This window comes from Lissotriton vulgaris, chromosome 3_1, assembly GCF_964263255.1.
Source record: "Lissotriton vulgaris chromosome 3_1, aLisVul1.2, whole genome shotgun sequence".
NCBI classification, from domain to species: Eukaryota; Metazoa; Chordata; class Amphibia; order Caudata; family Salamandridae; genus Lissotriton; species Lissotriton vulgaris.
The window spans coordinates 490,226,992-490,250,087 of NC_141689.1; the positions used below are offsets into that span (position 1 = coordinate 490,226,992).

General features: G+C 46.6%; 1 protein-coding gene across 1 annotated transcript in view; it reads left to right on the forward strand.

Annotated features, from left to right (window-relative positions):
- The first annotated feature begins 16,559 nt into the window (after positions 1 to 16,559).
- Positions 16,560 to 23,096, forward strand: part of CDK7 (cyclin dependent kinase 7) — a 306,650-nt gene continuing 300,113 nt past the window's right edge. The window contains exon 1 of the mRNA XM_086960721.1: positions 16,560 to 16,719. Within this exon, the coding sequence (XP_086816847.1) occupies positions 16,660 to 16,719 (60 nt within the window). The 5' untranslated portion in view covers positions 16,560 to 16,659. The remainder of the gene's footprint in view (positions 16,720 to 23,096) is intronic.

The following is a 23,096-nucleotide window of genomic DNA, read 5'->3' on the forward strand; positions in this document are numbered from 1 at the left end:
TGGAAGCGTGCAGTGACGGCTGGTGGTGTGTGTGCATGGTGGAACCGTGCACTGACGGCTGGTGGTGTTGGTGCCTGGTGGAAGCGTACACTGACGGCTGGTGGTGTGTGTGTCTGGTGGAAGCGTGCACTGACGGCTGGTGGTGTGTGTGCCTGGTTGAAGCGTGCACTGACGGCTGGTGGTGTGTGTGCCTGGTGGAAGCGTGCACCGAAGGCTGGTAGTGTGTGATGGCTAGTAGTGTGTGTGCCTGGTGAAAGCGTGCACTGAAGGCTGGTGGTCTGTGTGATGGCTAGTAGTGTGTGTGCCTGGTGAAAGCGTGCACTGAAGGCTGGTGGTCTGTGTGCCTGGGGGAAGCGTGCAGTGATGGCTGGTGGTGTGTGTGCCTGGTGGAAGCGTGCACTGACGACAGGTGGTGTGTATACCTGGTGGAGGCGTGCACTGATGGCTGGCGGTGTGTGTGCCTGGTGGAAGCGTGCACTGACGACAGTGGGGCAGTGCAAGCATAGGAGCCTGATTACAGCAATAAAAACACAGATGACAGCTGTGCACAATCACAAGCTCGTGAACGCAAGCTGTAGACCAGCAAAAGCCTCTGGGGGCACTTTTAAAAGCCACTTACTAAATGTCTCGAAGATACAGCGTATGCGCTGTCTCAGGCGAGACCTTAAAAGGGATGTTTCTGACTGCCTACACAGTGGTCGCATCAAAATCTGGCGGGTGGGACCTCCAACTACTTGTTGGACAATCCCAATCCCGATACAATGGTGGTCGGACGCTCGTCCGACCGTCATCGTAATGACCAGCAGTAGGTGGCCTCTCCATCAGTAATGCAAAGTAATTGCCTTTGGTCCTATAATCAGCAATCATCACCCCTCCTAATCAACCTTTGCAGGCCTGCTCTGTCAATAAGTCAGACCTGCTGAAAGACTCATCACAGTCAAGGACTGAAAGTCATGGTTGCTAGCTATGTACGGTTAACAAAGGACAGAGCAGCGTGTATACAGGTACATACTTTTTCCAGCACTTGTGAAACTGGGGCCAAACATACTGCTGGGGACCATGAAGCCAGACAGATGCGTTTCTCAGCTGGTCCCTCATGCAGGCCATCCTAGAAATGATGCACAGCTAGCAGACTAGATGTGTACAGTCACACATAACTGGAAGGATCTACCCGGCCGCCGGCCAAAAAGTACAACTATCTATTATTTACCTATCGACCAGCAAAATAGTACATAATCTCTGCTGTTTAGTCAGCCATAGACTAAATAGAAGAGATGATATACAATTTGACGAGTTGCTGGATAAATAGTGTGAAGGAGGTCTGTATTTAGCCGGTCATAATGAAAAAAAGGGCTGCAGGCAATGGTAGTGTATAGTCATATTGTAATGGGGATGGAACATGTGAAGCATTTGAAAGTAAGTGTGCATACACATGTAAAATAGTTTGTAAAAAGGTAAGTGCATGAATTAAGCTAAGCTCTTACAGAAGAAAAAACATTAAATCAATTTTGTATAAAATAATTTTTGTTATTTAAGTATTCAAATAAGATGTAGAAATCAAACAGAAGCTTCAGGGTACAGCACACATATATTTTGTACTTCAGTCAGGGAGTGTTTGGCTGTCTGCAAAGAATAGTAGGTATGGTTTTTAAGCATGCAACTTAAATATTTTATTCACTTGTGAGAATTAATTGTTTTTTTAATGTTCGTGAGTCTAATTTTGATGATTTTTGAAGGCTGGTCTCTTTTTGGGCTTCCTATGGAAGGCCTTGTGATAGCTTTAGGCTTCTATTTAAGGGGGACTGTGTCTGCTTAGTAGTTCAAATCTAGCAACACAGCAGCAGTCAACAAGCAGTAAAAAACAGAGAGAGGGACACGTACAGTAGGTAATTGGTGTTTGGGGGCACCGTGCTTTGAGGCACTTGCAGGAGGTAAATTGAGTAAGACAACATAAATGGGCTTCTGTAGAATGGGGAAGTGAAAGCAGGAGATAGGTAAGTAATGCATATGGGTAATTCACAGGAGGAGTTCACTCTGCTGTCTGTGAATAAACACTTGTTCATACTATTCACCCAGCAGAGTAGTTTAGGGCAGGCTTCTCCAACCAGCAGCTTGTGAACTACTGGTAGCTCTCCTGCATGCAGCCCAGCCCACTAAATTAGAAGCTTTTGTTTGGTTGCCCTAATATTTGTATATCAAAATAGAAATATATGTTTTTCAGATGCAAATGTGTGTATTTTAAGAATTTATAATTTCCAACATATACTTCAATCTAATATTAGACTGATGAATTATACAACATTTGCAGCTATTTATTAATAATATTACCCTGGTGCCAGTGGCATTGCAGCTATGGCTGTTATGTATTATCCATATAGAGGCACATCAAATTGACAAAGCCTGTTTTTACGTTACTGCTGGCAACCCTGCACTGAGGTGATCACTGCTGCTAATCATGCTTATGTTGAACACTAATTTACTCTCGTCTGATGTAGTCGCTATTAAGAAGATTAGAGTCAATAGTAGGATGATTTCCATTGAACATAAGTAAATACTTTGGGCATTAATGCTTAGTGGTCTTGTGTCATGCTTCATTCACACTGACATTTTAGACACCTGCACAATGCATCTTGGGAATGGTAGTTTTGATTTTTAACATTTTAAGCAGTGTTTTAAGTGGGAAAGGTCCGGTCTTAACTGTACCATCATTTCTGTACTTGGCAGTGCTGTCTCAGCAAAAGAAATCTGGAAGCCAAAAAGGAATAGAACATTTGTGCGACATTCTTGGAGGCTGTACATGACTAAAGTAATTGTGGAGGGGCGTTAGGCAAGGAAGAAGTAGGAGGATGAAAAGTAGGAGAATAGGGGCCAAGAGGAGACATGGTCCACTAGGAGGGCTAGGACAACCAGAGCCACGAGGACTAGGACAAGAAGAACCAGACCCAGGAAAACCTAATCCATGACGATCAGTTACCAATGCCAGAAGGGACCAGGAAAAAATAGATGATGAGGAACAGGACAATAGAAAACAGCACTAGGGTTACCTGGACCAGGGTGAAAAGGATCAGGGCCAGGAGGATATTGAACAGGGAATAGAGACCCCGTGGACAAGGGCCTGGAGGAACAGAAGGACCAGAGGTAGAAAGAACAGAAGGCCCTGACCCATAGCGATATGAAAGGATATGAGGGCCTGCTTGCACCGACCAAGACCAGAGGGAAAAGGACAACCAGGGTCAGGAGTAGCAGACCCGAGTAGACAGACCAATGAGGACCTGTACCAGGAAACCAATGGGGAGAAGAACCAGTGACAGGAGGGCAAGCCCACAGACATCAGATCAAGCAAAAGGAACAGAACCAGGAAGACCACAACGAGAAAAGATCAGGGCTAGTAGGACCTGGAAACCCTAGATTAGAATGACCTTGGGGTTAAGAAGGACAAGAAAGTGTAGGTCCAGTGAGATCAGGATCAGAAGGCCAGGTGTATCAGAATCAGGGGGATCCGAAACCAGGGTGATTAGAACTACTTGAACTAAGGTGACCCACAACATAGGCACAAGGAGGACCAGTGCCAGAGGGGTGATGAAGACCAGACTCAATAGGTCTTTTGCTAGAAGGGCCATGATGGAGGGGCTCATGGTCAGATGAACAAGAACAGGGTAGAATAGGTAAACCAGGAGGACTAGTGGGAGTAGGATGGGACAAAAGGACCGGGGACTAGAAGGGCTAGGAGAACCAAGGTCAGTGGAATTAGCATCAGAAGACCGATACATAAGGGCCAGACAAAGGAGTACCAGAACTAAGACCAGGACTACATGGACCAAGGTGACCAGAATCAAAAGGATTAGGAACAGGCTATTGAGGGGACTAGATAAACCAGGGGATCCGGACTGGGAGGACTGATGGACAAGAATAAGGGTGAGGAGGATGAAAAGGTCCAAGGCCAGGAGCCTTTGAAACAGGAAACCAAAGATCCAAACGACTAGGGACAAGAGTACCTGGGAAGGAAGCCCAGTCAAATCAAGGAGCACAGGGCCAGGAAGTTCTTAGACTAGCGTGAACAGGAGGTCAAGGAACAACAGAACTACGAAAGGCAAAGATGATCTGTGACAGGACAATTTATTTCAGAGCCATGTGGGCAAGGAGCATGTGGACGAGGACGATGAGGATCAAGACCAGTTTTAAGAGGACTAAGAAGATCAGGACTTGAAGGGCAATGGCCAGTATGTCCTGGATACTAGGATAAGTAGGACCGAAATTAGGAGGATTGTGGTGGCAGTACCAAGGGCAACCAGAAGCTCACAGCAAGAGGACTAAGTAAACTAAAAGGATAATGACCAGGAAGACCGGAAACAGGGCTAAGAGAGTCGTGAAGATAGGGACCCAGGGGACCATACCTCTGATTACCAAGTGGGGCCGAGCAATCATTACACGTAGACGGACCAGGGTGAGGATGCTCTGCGGTAAGCAAGCCAACCAGCAGCTGGAAGACCTAGTGGAACGGACAGTGGTGGGCAGGAGGACCAGGACCAAAATGACCAGGCTCAGGATGACCTGGACAAGGAGACCCTGGGCCAACAGGACCGGGATCAGTTGCTGTAGTGCCTGTAGGACAAAAAGGAACAGATCCATCAGGAACAGATATATCAGGCAAGTTTAGGTCTCATACGGTGCCATTGTTCTCCCTCTCCAGAAAAAGCCGAACATTAGCCCAGACATATTGGAAAATCTGAGACCTAGCTCGCTTCTGCCATACATGGCAAAAATAGCAGAGAAGGTGGTCAATCAACAACTGATACCTATGCTGAGGAATCCAGCCTCTTGCACCTGTCCCATTCGGGCTTCCGGCCTCTTCATTCTACGGAGTCTGCACTACTCCTGGCCACGGAATCCATTAGACAGGGGGCAGACGCTGGACACACTATGGCCCTGGTTATGCTAGACCTTAGCGCTGCCTTTGACACTGTGGCACACTACACCTTGCTGCAGTGTCTGAATAAAGGCGGTGTCTCTGGCCCGGCTCTGAAATGGCTGAAATCATTTCTGGTACAGCGAAGCTTTCAGGTCAGACAGGGGGCGCACTATTCCAAGGATGTCAAGCTGGAACAGGGTGTGCCTCAGGGATCTGCCCAGAGCCCTACCCCGTTCAATTTGTATGCCACTCCTTTGGGCAGGGTTTCGGAGTAGAGGTTGTCTCATATGCCGACGACACCCAGCTGGTGATCTCCCTATCTAGGGCGCCGGATGTTGCTGCCTCTAATTTCAGGGCATGCATGCAGGAGCTTGCCTCCTGGATGGCGAAGAACTGCCTGAAGTTAAATGGCAGCAAGACGGAGGTGCTCGTAGTGGGGGGAAATGCTTCAGGCTGGACGTCGGCATGGTGGCCTCCTAGTCCGGGCCCCACTCCGGTTCAATGTACCCTGGCAAAAAAACTCGGAGTCTGGCTGGACCCCACTCTCTCCTATGAAACACACACCAGACGTGTAGTGGGGAAATGTTTCGGAGTCCTCAAAAATGTACGGAAAACAATGGACCTCCTTCCTATAGAGGCGAGGAAGACGTTGGTGCATGCCCTCATTACATCTCGCCTAGACTGTGGCAATAACCTCTATCTGGGTGCTTCTGTTAAATGCCCGGTGAGATTGCAGGTAGTGCAGAACGCCGCTGCAAGACTGGTACTGGCGCAGCCTAGGAGGGCTGCCTCCAAAAGAGCCCTTGATGCTTTGCATTGGCTTCCAGTTAGGAAGCGTGTGATGTTCAAAGCACTGTGTACATGCCATTGCATTACCCAGGGCATAGGCCCCTCATATCTGAGGGACCTTTTTACCAGCTATGTGCCTGGAAGATTCTTGAGATCCAGTGGGACTGGCCTATTGCTGATGCCTAAAGTGAAGAAGGCCAAAATGGGAGGTAGATCCTTCCGGGTTTTGGCAGCTCAGAACTGGAATAAACTTCATATAAATCTTCGGATGGAGACCTCTGAAGTTAGGTTTAGGAAGGCGCTTAAAACCCACTTGTTCTCTGGCTAAGTTTGGCTGAGCGCCATGGAGCCAAGTCGCTGCCACTTTATCTCACCCTAGCGCGGGGACATGCCGAGATGGCGTAACCATGCGCTTTATACATTTCTTTATTATTATTATTATTATTATTATCCAGGAGAACAAGGATAATCCAAACCAGGAGAAAGAAGACTCAGAGTGCGAGAGCACAAGAAGCAATAAGGGACAGAAAATGCAGAACCAGGGCTAGAAGGCTAACAGTGAGGATAACCAGTACAAGGTGACTAGAACCAAGAGGACCACAAAGGAACAGGGCAAGATGGGCCTAGACTGGGGGAACCAGGAAGGACCAAAGTTTATGATAACAAGTGCAATAGGACAAGAAGGACCAGGACAACCAGGACTAAAGAGACCAAGACTAAGATAGCAGGTTGGTCAGGTCCAGGAGAAACCAAACTTTAAGGAACAGGACCAAAAGGATCAGGTACAATTGGCACCGAATCTCGAGAAGAACAAGGACTATGATAAACAGGAATAGCATGGCCTTGGTCAGGAGTGCCAGGTAGCTGAGACTAGGGACACAGGCAGTCAGAGTCAGAAGGAAAAGTTATATGAGAACTAGGAAACAAAGGACTAAGGGGACAGGGAAGATCAGGGCAAAGAGGATCAGGACATTGAGTACCAGGACCAGGAGGACTAGGGTGAGGAGGAAAAGGAGGATCAGGACAAAGGACATCAGGACTAGTATGATCATAGCCTGGATGTCTAAGCCACAGGGCTAGGAACGGGATGGCCAGGAAGATGAAAAACAGGATGGGTAGGTCCAGGAGGATCGGATAAAAGAGAACCATGCGGAGTTTGTGTAGTTTGTGTAGTAGCATGAGGGCAAGCAGCAGGAAGACCGGGACCATGTGAATTAGGACCAGATCCAGGAAGACAAGATCCAGGTCACTAGGACTGGGGAGCAGAATAAGCAAGGAAGACAAGGGGGTCAGTACTAAGAATATTAGTAGGACCAGAGCCAGGAGGACCATGATGACCAGAGCAAGAAGGATTAGAAGGGTCAGCACCAATAGGACAACAGACAGCCTTAGGGGTACCTTGGGGCCCATGGCCATAGTACCAGGGCCCAAAGTACTAAGTGGAGCAGAAAGACTAGGTCCTGGGTTAGCAGGACTAGGGTAAGGAAAATCAGGGGGACCAGAACAACCACAGCCAGGAATACTAAGGGGACTGGACATGGGTGTGCAGGAGTAGCAGGGCCAAAATGACTAGGCTCAGAAGCACCCAAACAAAGAGAACCAGGACCAAGAGGGCTGAGACCATTGGGTGCGGTGCAGAAGTACTATCAGGACAAGACACAGGGCAAGGGGGAAAAGGATGATCCAAAGCAGGAATACAAGATCCAAGAGGGCAAGGCCTAGGAGGGCCAAGACACAAGAGGCCATCTAGACTGAAGGGACCAGCAGTACAAGGAACAAATGTACTGGAAATCAGATGAGGAGGGTGAGAAGGATCAGATGGACCAAGTTAAATGGCCGAGGGTTAAAAGGATCAGGAAAGAAAAGAAAAATACAGGAGAAGGGGGCCTGAAAGGAAAGAGCCAACATGGCCAGAAGGACCACGATCAAGAGGATTATGCATGCAAAGCCCAAGCAAGAAGGACGAGAAACAAAACCATCAAGTCTAGTAGGCACAAAACCAGGAAGAAAACATGGACTGTGAGGACCAGGAACAAGAAGACCATTGCTAGGCAAACCTGACAGAGAGTGAGGAAGACTAGGAGAACAGAACCTAAAAAGCAGAGAGGAGATGGTCAGGCAGCCAGAGCCAACAAGAGAAGAGCTAAGAGGACCAGGTCAATGATGACCAGTGGCACCACAACTAAAAGGGAAAAGAAAGCTCAATTCACAGAGGCCCAGAGTATCAAGACCTTGTATACTAGGACAAGCAAGACCAGGATGATGAGGAAAATGAGGACCAGAGCAAGATGACAGGAGCCATGATAACCAAGCTATGAACAGCCAAGAACAGCTAAGATGACCTGAACAAGGAGGATCAGGATAAAGTGGACAGGATAGTCCAAGATGACAACGAGTAGGAGGACTAGGGCCAAGAATATCATGCAATGTTGGAAGAGGGCTCAGAGAGCCAGTGTGGTCAGGAGTAGGTGGACTAGGGCCATTAAGAACAGGGACCAAATGTGGGAGGATTAGGTGGACTCCATGGATCTGAATAGGCAGGACCAGGAACAAGGCTAGGAAGACCAGAGTGGTCAGAACCAAGGGACCAGAACCTGAAGTTCCAAGTGGAGCAGGAGGACTAGGAACTGGGGTATTAGGACCAGGCTGGCAGGGTTCAGGGGCAGTGGCGGCCACCACAGGTAAGAGCGGTGGGGAAGTGGGGCGGGGGTGGGAGTTGGGGAACTCGAAATACAATGGGATAAGTTATCCTGAAATAAATAAGAAATAAAACCACTTACCTTTCGCTCACAGCATCGCTGAGTCCAGTTACAAGCAGGAGGCCCAAGAATGGCTAATTTAATGATGAACCAAGAGCAGGGCAAGGCCAGGAAAACAAGGGTCTGGAAAGACTGCAACCAGGACCCCCAGATTCAGGAAACCAGTACCAGTGTGACCAGAACTAGTTAGACCAGGGGTAAGATAAGGATCAGGAGAACCAACACAACCCAGAAAAGGAGGACTTGTAACAGGACAATGAGGAGAACCAATGTCTAAAGGCACAGAATAGCCTAGAAGGGAAGATCAGGAGCAGGAGAACATGTATGTGAATCTACGTCACATGTATTAGGATATCCCTGGTTCTTACTCATGCTTCCTATACTGCCAACCCCTAGAAACCCCACTTCTTCAGCCCAAGTATAGAACTGGTAAGTATTTGCTCAAAAATCAAAGCATGCAAATTAAATAAAAAGCTGGAACTGTTATACACTGACCTTTGAGTGTAGAAGAGCAGTCTGATGCTGGCATAGCAGTCGAAGGGTGGATCTGGGGGCATGGGGAATGAAACTTGGCAGAGGAGTTTAAAGGAGGATTGTTGAAAACGAGTGTGGTCTGTGAAGGATGGCAGAAAGGATTTGAGAAATCCAGGCGGTTTAAGCCAGAAAAAATGGTTAATGCCAACAAAGTGGTCAAAGGGATACGGCAACCAGCAAAGGAAGCTTCAAGATAATAGGAAGGCTCTGATGAGCAGAAGAAGGGATGATGGAAGATTCAGATAGATTGTCTCAGAAGGCCCAAAGAGGGATTCTGTGTGACACTCAGACCTTTGTGCTGACATTCTGTGTGTGGGTATACGAGGTGGGTGTGTAGCAAGGTGCAGAGTTACTAAGAAGTCAAGCAAAGAATCAACACAACCTGTAGTGCTGTATTGCGTAACAGGGAGAGAGCAGAAATGTGCTATATCTACTAAGATATGACATATTTCTGCTCTCTCACTGCGCTGGCGTACTGTGTGCTGCCTAGCGCCAACACTGACAGCCTGGCATGTATGACGTTACAAGGCATAGATTTACAATGCATGCCTTTACAATGCAGTTTTTACATCGCAACATCCTTTACAATGCTTTCTTTTACATAGCATGCCATTACATCGCGTTTAGAGAAACTACCTTTACAACACATTACATCGCATTATACCTTTACAACGCATACCATTACAATGCATACCATTACATTGCATTTAAGGTAAGTGTTGGATAGTATAGGGGTAATAATTACTATTCTAACTCCAGTGAGTGCAACAGAAGGGTAAGTGTTGGATAGGGTAAGGGTACTATGAGTTGTAATTGTATGCGTTGTAATGACTTGCGATGTAATGCCTGCGTTGTAGTGACATGCAATGTAATGGCTGCATTGTAATTAGGGCTCCCGGTTTTCCGTTTAAACGGATTAATACACATAAATACAGATGGAAATGTTTTTTTCCTTTGTCTGTATTTATAAATAGACATGGAAAAATACTGACAAACCGGTAAATGTGTCTATCCCTGTCTGAGGTTCACACGGGCTGCAGAAAGAAATTTGAAACCGTTTCCAGATTCTCTTGCACACTATTCTTCCATCTAAATCACCCTAAGCATTCCCTTGCTGAGCGATTTGTTTCCAGGGAGCCTCTACCGCCCTGACAGCAGCAGTCCAAGAGCGCTTATCAGCTTTTTTTAATTGAACACTCTCGGCTGTTTAGGCTGTAATTAGCTGTCTCTTTCTCTGGACTCTGTGCCTGTGTAGATCACTAGAAAGGAAAAGGAGGGAGCACCACGGGTAAGTAGGGAGGGGACCCCAGGACACACTAAAATCACAGATTGGGCAATGGCCATCACAGAGTTTGGCATAGTGATGTCACGGCCACTATGGAAACTTTCAACCGGGGCAATTCGCAAAGTCGAGTGCAGTGGGCACGGAGCGATACCAGGAGGGCAAAGGTCATTATTATATCACCTCGAGTGACTGTGCCAACATTGATAATGCAGGGTGCTGCCCGACCCACTAAAAAAATGTTTAAGCAGTAGGGCTTATCTTTTTAGTTTTACATAGTGTGAACTCGGCAGAACTGTATTGTAGTGCTTTTCGTGAGCACCAGGTACATTAATCAAGACTATCAACATTTTTTATATTTAGGCAAAGGGAGATTAAGTGATTTGCCCAGAATCACAGTATGTTGAGCCGGCGCCGAGATTCAAAACTTAATCCCCCTGCCCTAAAACAAGCAGCTCTGGCAGTTACACCTCATGCTCTTCCTCGTTCGACCTGGATGGCCTGTTTTCTTTTAAGAGTCGAGTAAACTGATTCCGTTCAGCGAAAACCTGACTACTGTGACCACTTCAGAGGTACCTGCAGACATCGCCTAACACCACCTCACCTACAGGCACAGGTGTAAGAATGAACACACCACACAACAAAGCGCCAAGAGGTGAAGGAATGGCTTGTTACACTTGGCATATTGCCTGTAGTGCTTGTAATACACAAACATGTTGGCGCTTACTATTAGCCACAAACATACAGGACTTCAAGTGTTGAAGCACTTGGACGAGACAGCATTGATCTGTCGGGTCATGGTGAGGGAAGAGTTGAGTTTGATGCCGAGGTTACAGGCGTGGTCCGTGGGTGTGGGGTGTTGCAGAGGGCGGTCGGCCACCAGGTGTTGTCCCATGCGGAGGGGGTAGATCCGAGGACTTCTGTTTTCTTCGAGTTGAGCTTCAGGCTGCTGCTGCTCAGCCAGGTTGCAACGTCTTTCATTTCTTCCTGGAAGCTGTGTCTTGCGATGTGGGGTTCCTTGGTGAAGGAGAGGGTAAGTTGGGTGTTGTGGGTGTAGGATGCTATGCTGAGTCTATGTTTGCTGACGATGGCGGCAAGGGGGCCATGTAGATGTTGAAGAGTGTGGGGCTAAGCGAGGACCCATGTGGTTCTCCACAGCTGGTCTCTGTGGCTTCCGAGAGGAAGGATGGGAGCCGGATTCTTTGGATTCGGCCGGTGAGGAATGAGCGGATCCAGTCTAAGGTAGTTCCCTGTACGCCGACGTTGTAGAGTCTGGCGGTGAGTGTACGGTGGGAGACGGTGTTGAAGGTTGCAGAAAGATGTAGTAGGATGAGGGCCGCTGTGTGGCCCTGGACGATGAGAGTACAGCTGTCCTCTGTGACGGCTAGGAGGGCGATCTCGGTGCTGTGACTGCTGCGGAGTCCGTATTGGGAGGGGTCGAGGATCGAGTTAGCTTCTATGAAGTACGTGAGCTGGATGTTGATGATCTTCTCAGTGACATTGGCTGCGAAGGGAAGGAGAGAGATGGGTCTGTTGTTCTTGAGGTAGGTCAGGTCTGCGGGGGCTTCTTAAGGAGGGGTTTGACTTCTGCGTATTTCCACTCATCGGGGTACATGCCGGTTTTAAAGTTGGCGTTGTTGGTGTGTCGTAGTTCTGGTGCTTTGGTGGCGGTGGCTCCGTGGAAGATGTGAGCCAGACCAGGGGGCGGTGGGGGCTCCTGGGTGTATGCTCTTTATGGTCTTGGAAGTGTCTTCTGTGGTGACAGGGGTCCAGGCGGTGATGGTAGGCTGGCCGGCATTGCTGGAGATAGATGTAGTGTTGGTGCATTGTTTCTGTTTGTTGAAGTTGTTGTAGAGGGACTTGATCTTGTGATGGAAGTATGAGTGAAGGAGAAATGTTTGCAGTGGTGGTCCGGACAGTGGGGTTGCGTGTGGTGGCAGAAGCGGATATTGTTTCCTCCTTGTGTGATGAATCTTAGTGCAAGAGGGATGCTTTTTGCATGATGTAACGTAGAATAGATACAGCTTCCCCACACAGTGGGAGTGTGTTGACTGCATGCCTACGGATAAAAGTTGGAGGCCCAGAACTGAAGTCAGGGAGAATGGAGATAAACATTATCTAGTGTTGCTGCTCCATATTTCCTGATCTCAACACAACTTGTTTCCTTAAACCATGGTTGCCATGTGATAAGAACCATCAAGGCATTGTATGTTTGCTGCCGCGCTGTACTTGTTAACCTGCGCCTGTCTGACTGAAAAGCTTGCGCTTGTTTAGAAATTGAATTTGGCACTGTTTTTTAAAACAGTTTTAATAAAATTCACCACTTACCCGAATCGTGAAATACACTGCTATCCCGGACGCAGCCCTAGCTCTCCTCCCATAGGCCTCAGCCAATCGGCCGGTACGGGGTGGAGCCTGGAGGTGGGACTAGGGCTTATATGCAGACCTTCCCACGGAAGCGCAGCGGACGCGCCGGCGGTGCACCAAAGGCACGCCAAAGGCAAGCCCGTCTGCGCCCGCTGCGCGCCACGCCGGGCCCAGGAGCTCTGCTCTAACCGCCACGTATACCCCAAGGGCACTCAGAGCACTAGATCGACCTCCATTTTCCCTAGTACCTGTTGTCCTTGATCGCATCTCCTCCTATGGCATTCTGCAAAATCAAATGGGCCATCCTACTAACACCGTCCCCCTTGCTACCCCACCTCCCTCTCGCACTACATATTCTTCCACAGTCAATGCGACGACTCTCCAGGTTCTGTACCTTAACTCGCGCTCCAAGGTAAAGCACCAACTAGACATCTTTATGTTGTTAACATCAGAAAAGCTGGATGTATTACTAATTACTGAGACCTGGCTCACCAAGGATTCCACACCGGATATGTTAGCAGCGCTCCCCTTAGACTATTATATCCTCAATGTAAACCGGCCTCCTGGGCGGTCAGGCGGGAGGATAGCTGCTATCATTCACAAAAACCACAAGTTCATCACCACTACCTCCCTAGTCTTACCTGACGTTGAGAATATTGTCATTAATCTGGAAACTGATTCAGGCTCTCTAGCACTAGTGCTTATCTACCGTCCCCCACAGTCCATGCCCTCCTTCCCCCTTTCCCTTAGCGAACAAATGGCGAATCTGATTACCAACCACAGTAGAGTCCTACTCATCGGTGACTTCAACTACTGTTTCAACGATGTATGCGGTGGGCACAATGCGGCAGAATTTTCCGAACTGCTTGCGAGTTTAAACATGACTCAGCTTGTATCTGCCCACACTAACGTCAAGGGTCACACCCTCGACCATATCTGGTCCTACAACGTCACACTGTCAACTCCAATAATCTCCCCCTGCATTTGGTCGGACCACCACTTGATTGAATTCACAGTGACCGTCAAGGGTAGGCCTAAGCCTCCTAAAATGGCAGGAGGCCTGGCCAGCAAATGGAGAACACTTGACTCCCAGGGTTTCACGGACTCCTTAGCCAGAACACTTCCCACTATTGACCCCAACTCTAATATCGACTCGATGGAAACAGACATCGCGAACTGGCTACTGACGGCCAGCGATAGGCACGCCCCTCTCACTAAATACTCCCGTACTAGGCACGGCAATGCCCACAAATGGTTCACCAGTGGCCTTAAGGATCAAAAGCTTAAACTTCGTCAACTAAAAAGGAATTGGAGGCGTGGCTACTCCAAGGAAGACAGAAAGCTGTATCTGGCAGCCCGCAAGGAATACAAAGTTTCGATTTCCACTGCCAAAGCCGCGCATGTCTCAGAGAGAATACTCACGGCCCATAACAAATCGAAGGAAATTTTTAAAATCATGAATGATTTCAGCAGAGATGATAGAATTCTACCTAGTCAGGCCTCTACTGAAGAGATGTGCAATTCTCTGAATAATTTCTTTGTAGAAAAAATCGTGGTGATTAAGAATAGCATTCACCCACCACCTACACGGCCTCTCCTGACTACATGCCTAATAATTCTTCTTCATTAACTCACTTCTCAGACATATGCCCCAATACTCTCTCAGAACTCATGACCCGCGTCAAGTCGGGTTCTCCAAATGATTGTTGCCCTCCTTTTGTTCTTAGGGACATCTTTTCGGCCCTGCCCCAAAGTATTCTTCCCTTCCTCAATGAATCCCTTAAGAAGGGCGTAGTACCTAGCGCCCTCAAGGACGCAAAATTAGTCCCCCTCTTAAAGAAACCTGGGGCAGACCCTTTAAACTCCTCCAACTATTGCCCTATCTCCCTCTTACCCTATCTGGCAAAAAATTTTGAGGCTCATGTCGCTAGGTGCCTCTCTAAGTTTATTGAAAACTCTGAGTTCCTAAAGCCTAATCAAGCTGGCTTTCGGCCTGCTCACTCGACCAAGGCTGTCATCCTAGCAGCACTAGACACACTTAGAAGTAACGCAGATAAGGGGGTCCCTCAGGCTCTGGTGCTCCTAGACTTGTCGGCCGCGTTCGACACGGTCGACCACAACATCCTGTTACACCGTGTCGGACAAGCAGGCATCCACGGCCCTGCCCATGAATGGATCAAGTCATTTCTCACAGGCAGAACACAAACTGTTCGCCTGGGCTCCTTCACTACCGCAAAGCTATCTACATCATGTGGAGTACCGCAGGGCTCGTCCCTCTCCCCACTGTTGTTCAATCTCTATATCTGGCACTAATTAACTCACTTAAAACCAGGAGGATATCGGTCTTTAACTACGTCGACGACCTTCAGATCGTTTTCCCCTTAGACTCCCCAAATGCTGCGGCTGAATTCCAATCTGTGATGCTTCATATCAAGCATTGGAAGAATCTCAATCAGCCAAAACTGAACCCAGGAAAGACGGAACTGGTATTGCCTGGGAACAGCGCTGCGCATTGGGCACCACACTCCTGGCCGAGCGAACTAGGTTCTCGCCTCACTCAGTGAAAAGTTTAGGGGTGGTTATTGACTCTGACCTCTCACTCAAGGGACATGTGGGGGCCGTGATCTCGGCCAGCCTCTTCCAACTGCGCAAAATCAGGAAGATTTCCCATTTGCTATCTCACGCAGCCCGCGTTCAGGTAGTGATCGCTTTAGTGCTTTCACGCCTAGATTTTTCCAACTCCCTTAACATAGGATTACCCCAGACCTTGCTCAATCGTCTTCAAATCATCCAGAATCAGGCAGCAAGGCTAATTCATAAACAACCAAGATGGCAATCGGCGAGGCCCTCGCTGCATAAACTACAGTGGTTGCCCATAGCACAAAGAGCTGCCTTCAAAAAGGTTGTTTAATCTTCAAAGCACTTCACTGCAACAGCCCTAAATTTCTAAACAGTCTGATCGTAAAGCACGTCCCTGTCCGTAATCTCGGCTCAGCCCACCTTCACTTACCATTCCTACCATCAAGTTGAAAAAGCAGGGAGGCCGCAGGTTCTCATACCAGGCACCCAGGCTCTAGAACTCTCTCCCCCTCTCCATCAAGACCTGCGGCAACCTACTACGCTTCAGAAAGGCCTTAAAAACTTTGCTATTCTCACAAGCCGGCTAACATGTTTCACCGCTTCATCGTCATACATATCCAGCGCCAGGAAACCTATGGTGACAGTGCGCTTTACAAGCTTCTATTAACATAACATAACATAACATAACATAACATAACAAGGCTTGCTTCGATTCTTGATAATTCTTGTTGATACCGAGAACCTACGTTGGCAAAGTCACACAAATGGCAGTAATCTTAATGTTTTTTCTCGTGTACCAAACACGTGACAGATCAGGTCCTAGTAAGGCAGCATCGGTGGTATGTTTTAGAATATCTTCATAAATGGCTGTTCTTTTTCCAGCAGCGCCTCTATTGAGTAGTGTATTTGTACAGCTGCTTATCCTGGAGATGTGTTCAATGTTTTACCGCATCGAATTTGTGATGCGGCTCCTGAAGTCTTGACTGAAAACCTCTCTTGAATCAGTAAGTTGCGGCGGTGAGCTGGGAACCGCCTATACAGATGTTAGAAGAAACCATGCACTGGTGTGACTGAGGAAGCGTCATTGTTACCATGGGAACGACGAGACGCGCATCTGTTGCCATAGCCACAGAAGCGTGGGGCTGCTAACGGACGTGGGCGGCCCACGCTTGCCTTTCATTTCAGGAACGCATTGTAGAATGAAAGGAGACCACTATTAAAGATTAATTGGTTCGAGAATCGACTGTGGTTTTCATCCCTTTGGATTCTGGACTTCAGCGTCAGAGAACGCCTCGCTGGCGCGGATTTAAGCCAGATCTTTAGTCTTTTTTTTCTCTTTCCTTATAACCCGGAAGCAGTAGTTTAGATGCCGGGCCGGAAGTGGCCGTGAATGTGCTTCCAATACTTGATACTGCTGTTGGTTGGTGAGCAGCTGAGTTATGGACGCTAGATCCCGAGCCCGACGCTATGAGAAACTGGACTTTCTCGGAGAGGGGCAGGTGAGGCCAGAACACTGTACGCTTTGTGATACATTCACGAGAACGTAGCTGTCAATCGATCAGCTGATGTAGCCTTGTATGTATGTCGCAATTGATATAACATATAAAGCATACATGCCAACACTTTACAAATGGCAAGTGAGAGATTTTGAAATATTTATTTATTTTTATTTATTTAATGCGATTTTATATAGCGCGAACTTTACCCGAAGGTGTCAGAGCGCTTTACATAAGAAACAGTTGCAAAACATAAGGACTTAGGATTACATGAGTTACATAAAAGATACACACAGAAAAAAAATGCAAATGTACAAGATGTAAAGTCACACAAAGAAGAGACTGGTGATTATAGTTATCTCTATATACATTGGGAAGGGATATGAATGGATATACTCTGAGTCACATAGGAATGGTATAGAGTACAAAGGTCTACTGCATATACTAGTGATTAGAGTTATCTCTATATATATAGGGAAGGGATACAAATGGATATTCTCTAAGAGTCACATAGGAATGGTAGAGAGTACAAAGGTCTACTACATATACTAGTGATTAGAGTTATCTCTATATACATAGGGAAGGGATACAAATGGATTTACTCTAAAAGTCACATAGGAATAGTAGAGTACAAAGGTCTACCGCATATACTAGTGATTAGAGTTATCTCTTTATACATAGGGAAGGGATATGAATGGATATACTCTAAGAGTCACATAGGAGTGGTAGAGAGTACAAAGGTCTACTGCATATACTAGTGATTAGAGTTATCTCTATTTACAAAAAAGCAGAGTTCCATTAAGTGGGGTTGGAGGGGGGATGCAGTCACAGCACCAAGGGAGGGACAGAGAAGGGCAGGAAAGTGAGACAGACGAGAGAGGGAGGCAGATAGTAATGAGTAAGACAGCGAGGAGTGTGTCAGAGGAAACAGGAGAGACAATAAAAAGGTCGCTAGGCAGAGGGGGAGGTCCGAGGTCGCTAAAATGGCGGAGGAGAAAGGTAGAAGAAGAAGCGAGTCATAAAAGAAGCATGGGACCACTGCCTGCTCTTAAAAATGCTTTTACAAACATTCATAGACCCCTTCCCATTTGTGAATGGGTTACCACCTACTTGAGGTAGCTAATAAAATGTGAATGTTTTGCCACCACATTCACGGTCACAAAACATTCATGCATACTGTTATGCTTTGTTATTTGGAAGGGATGACCTAAACACGCCCCTTCCAAAAAGCGAATCACAAATCCATTTTGCGATTCGGATCGCAAAATTGGGTTTGATGCATCGCAAAAACATTTTTTGCAATCGCAAACAGGCCGATTCACACGTTTGCGAGGAGAAAAATGCTTAATGCATCTGGCCCCTAGTTTTTTAGGTCTCGCCTATTATTAATCCCGCAAGGGATAATAGACAAGAATATAGAGGGCAAACCAAGGTCTGAAACCATTGCGGATTTCAGACAGTTCGTGTGGTGCACTTGTGCGGAAAGCGCCTTCACATCAAAGCCATCAGCATCCCTCCCACAGGCATCTGAAGCTTCCCCCAGCGTGCGCTCGGCCTCAGGCATTTCTCCTCCCCCCTAATTATTCACCCCTGGTGTTGCTGCCCATGGCCGTACCTTCACTTTCACGGCCGCCAGGCCGTGTCTCTTTTTATCATTCGGGCTCCTGGGCTGTCCATTCTAAGCTTTCCCTCCCACTCGCTCGCTCCCCCACACCCCACACCAGGCTCTTGAAGCACGGCGCTCCGCTGGTCATAAACAGGACCATCTGCTCATTCCTTAGCCCTTCTCTCAACACCTCCCCCTTTTATGTTCTCACCCATCCACCTTCTCTCCCGTTCTTCTCGTCACCCGTACTCTCCCCTATTCTTCCCTTCTTGCCTCTCGTCCTTGTTTAACTTCAACCTAGGCACGCGCTGGTTCTTTTTTGGATCCATTATCTGCATTAAAGAAAGAAATGGAACATCGGCGCCCTCTTGTGGCAACATGTGCGCGCACGCTTGTTTTTCCTGATCCTTTGTTGTAGTTAGATCCCTTAATTGCATTAATGAAAGGGTCACGTACGAGTGTCCGCTCCTAAACACACACAGATCCTTCACTCTCACAGTGCCTTTACATTTGTGCACACACATCAGACAATTGTCTCAGGCACCCACAAGCCTCCGACAAGAATTCTCACACTTGTAACTGTGCTTTTTCAAATAACATCCGCTTCCCAAAATAATCTTTGCACAATGAAGCTTTTAAATTAAATGCTTGTCTTCGCCACAGATCCAGAATTATATTGGGATGACAGTTTCCACTTCAGGTAAATCTCAATAAACACACTGAGCCGTCTGCCAGCTGAGCCACTCTTAGGTATGCAATGCTGTTTCACTATAAACTTTTCAACTTTGCGTGCATTGCTGCCCTTGTTCTGGGGACTTCAAGCCCCAGTTCGTATAGCCATGAGGAGGAGGGGCCAGGACTGCTGCTTCCGCTCGCTGTAGCTCTAGATAGTGCTTTAGGTCATCTCAGCGTGGGCCGAATACCAAGGGCAGGGTTATTCTGCACCCGTCAGCCCCCAGAGGAGGCCGTGATGGGCGGGTGCACCCCTCTTGGCTGTGTTTAGTATGACACGACCGACACCGGTCACACTTTGTGACATTGCAATGATTTGTACCTGCTTTCATGAACCACTCCCACTAAACATCACTCCACAACATGTTGGTAGAATGTCGATTAATTCTGAAAAAAAGTTTTGTTTTGTTGCTGATGTCTACTTCAAATGGTTGCACCTCACTTTCATGCAGAACACTTTAATTAAAGGATCACGAGCCGAACGTTTTGAGTGCTGTGCTGATTGAACACGTCCACCTTCCTGGTGTCAAAAACGTCAATTTCTAATTACATGTGGCTATGTTGAACCCCGATCTTAGTTCGAACGAGCCCGCTACTTGTGCGGGGCTGTGCAACATGCCGTAGAGTACGGGCTATGCTTTATTCACGCCGTCTACTCATTCATCTGTGTGCCTGGCTTGCAAGTGTAGTTCATCAGCTTAGGGTGCATGCGTGATTAATGCCCCTGGTATTGTAACAGGGGGCACTCACAAGCAGGTAACTGCACTTTAATCCGCCGATCGCTAGTAAGAGGTTTCTTCATCAAGGTACATTTCTTAGGGAAGCTGACTTGTTCAAGAGCCGCACACCTGACAGTGCACCTTGCATCCACATGCTGCTCTCCCTTAATACAAATTGTACCTCATGCAAAATGTGTTTTTCACTACTTAATCTAATGCCGCGTACTTATGGCAAAAGGCTTCCCAGGCGCTTAATGCATTACTGACCAGATTTCAATGGTGATGTGATGTATCCGTGGCCCCTGCACATAACCCATCACGTGTGCGAGACTTACCCTGTCAGCTATCATTGGTGTTAACAGGCTGCTCCCAGCCCGGAAGGTTTGTGCGTGCAGCTCCTTGTACAGTGGATGCCTTTGGTTAAACATGTGTTACAAGAACCACATTCACGTTCTACATTCTTCAAAGCGCATAGAGGGGATCTGTTTTGGATTTGTTGAATGGATACAGAAACAATTTGGACATCTTAAATGCACATAGAAGCGTGTTCTCACTACTGCCTCGGGCATTCCTTCCCTCTCACTCTGCCAGGGCTCGGGCTGCGGGGCCCTGCTGCTTTTATGGCCCTGCTTTATTTGTTCGTGTTCAGCCCAGATCGCAACACTTCCTCTCTCCCTCTCTTTCCATTTGCTCCCCCTCCCTAGTGGCCGACCTTATCTCTTCCCAGCTCGTATTGCATTTTCCTTACTTTTTTAACTTTGGATGCCGGGGCTGATGGTTCAAAGTGCAGTGCTTGCCAGCTTAAATGTATCTGCTTGTGTTATCTTACCATGAGGTAAACTGTAACAAACCACTCCTGAAGTCAAAACCCAACTATAGTTACTAAGTGTAGACAGACTAGCACTAACAGCCCGGTTAGGACATTATGGCCAAGCACTTAGGATTGTATCCACACTGATGTATTCTAAATGAGTTGCGTTCATCCTTACAGCTACATGTATTTGAGCAAAGCATTAGCCGATTGCTGCTTCAACACATGCATTTCAAACTTGAAATGAAATGCCCGCAGATAGCTGCATCTCAATAGTCATACAATCTATTATTATTTTCCCTTCCTAGACCTACGTGCCAGCACAAGTTTAGCATCCTGCTGTGGTTAATTTGCATCCCACAGATTACAATCTGTGTTGCTTGTCTACGGAGCTTTTAATTAACGTCTCCTGCTTTTCTTTCTCAAGTGCTGGATTTATCACAGAAACATCACACTATAGCAGACTTAGTCTGCATTTTGTTAATCAAACCTCGCTGTATTTATTGCATTGTATTTACAGACTTACATGTGTACCATGAAAGTAATTTTTTAATAATAGGGTAAAGACGAGATTTTAACTTTGTAGCATTTCAAGGTTTGCAATTCCATTTGATTTTTAGACAATTGTATATAGCACAAACTCAGTCCTAATGTATTGGACCGTTTTACATAGTCCATAGTTACATTCTACAATCGTAACGTTTATGTATTTTTTGTGAGCCTGCGCTATAACTCGACCCTACTAGGTTAAGTACATACAAACAACGTTTATGTTGATTTCTGTAGCCACAGTGATCACAAGGTTGTCCATAATTACACAATGGTGAGCCAGGGCTGTAACACGATTCTGCTCCCTGAAAGCCGCAATCGTTTGTCTTATGCTACAAATTAGCACATATGAAGGAAAGCATAGTTTTTGTATATAGCAAAGCTTTATTTTTTTTGTTAAATCATTATGTAGGAACAACTATTGACAAAGTTAATAGGCATGGCTGCTTTTTGGTGTGTTTCTACTTGTGTTACATATATGGATACGCTGGCAGGAGTGGAAACATGCTAGTTTGGCGGCACACTATGCTAAAACCTATTTTTTTGGTTATTTGTGTTTTGGACACTTTTGTATTCGATATGTATGCTTTCTGCATCTCCACTTTGTATATTCTTGAGAGATTCAGCTACCCTTACCTCATTTTTATTAGGTCTTGCCTAAGGCATTGCTTTAGCAATGCTTGTTGGCGAGATATAAAGTAAGGGCTTTGAAAAATGCTCCTAAAGTACGGATTGGGCTATCGCCCTCACTCTATCAATCTATCTATCGCCCTCACTCTATCTATCGCCCTCACTCTATCTATCGCCCTCACTCTATCTATTGCCCCTCATTCTATCAATCTATCTATCGCCCTCACTCTATCTATCTATTGCCCCTCACTCTATCAATCTATCTATCGCCCTCACTCTATCTATTGCCCTCACTCTATCTATCGCCCTCACTCTATCGATCGCCCTCACTCTATCACCCTCACTCTATCGATCGCCCTCACTCTATCGCCCCTCACTCTATCAATCTATCTATTGCCCTCACTCTATCTATTGCCTTCACTCTACCTATCTATCGCCCTCACTCTATCTATCTATCGCCCTCACTCAAGCTATCTATCTATCTATCGCCCTCACTCGAGCTATCTATCTATCTCTCGCCCTCACTCTATCTATATATCGCCCTCACTCTATTTGTCTATCTATCGCACTCACTTTATCTATCGCCCTCACTCTATCGCCTTCACTCTATTTGTCTATCTATTGCACTCACTTTATCTATCGCCCTCACTCTATCTATCTGTCTATCTATCGCCATCTATCTATCACCCTCACTCCTATCTATCTATCTATCTATCTATCTATCTATCTATCTATCTATCTATCTATCTATCTATCTATCTATCTATCTATCGCCCTCCCTCTATCTATCTATATGTATATCTATCTATCGCCCTCCCTCTATCTATCTATCGCCCTCCCTCTATCTATCTATCGCTCTCCCTCTATTTATGTATCGCTCTCCCTCTATCTATCGCCCTCAATTTGTCTATCTATCGCATCACTACAGCCTCACTCAGCACCACCACAGCATCACTCAGGGGCACCACAACATCACTATGTGCTACCACCCCATCACTGAACGCCAGAGCATCACTCGTCGTCGCCACCACAACATCACTCAGCGCCACCACAGCATCTGTGCAACCATTCAACAACTGGTTCAAATATGTTCTCTCAGTGTTTCAAGCTTTATTACAAATGTCACAAAAGTTATTTACAAAAGTTTAAGCTATTGCCATTATAAATTACAATTACTTTTATTTAAGTATTAGTTATTAAAAAAAAATAAAAGCCATTATAATTTGTAATATCAATACATCTAAGTCACTTAAATAAAACACATATTGCTTTACAAATGCTATAGGTTTCACATTTGTGAACGTTAAAACTATTGGCATTATAAATGACAAAG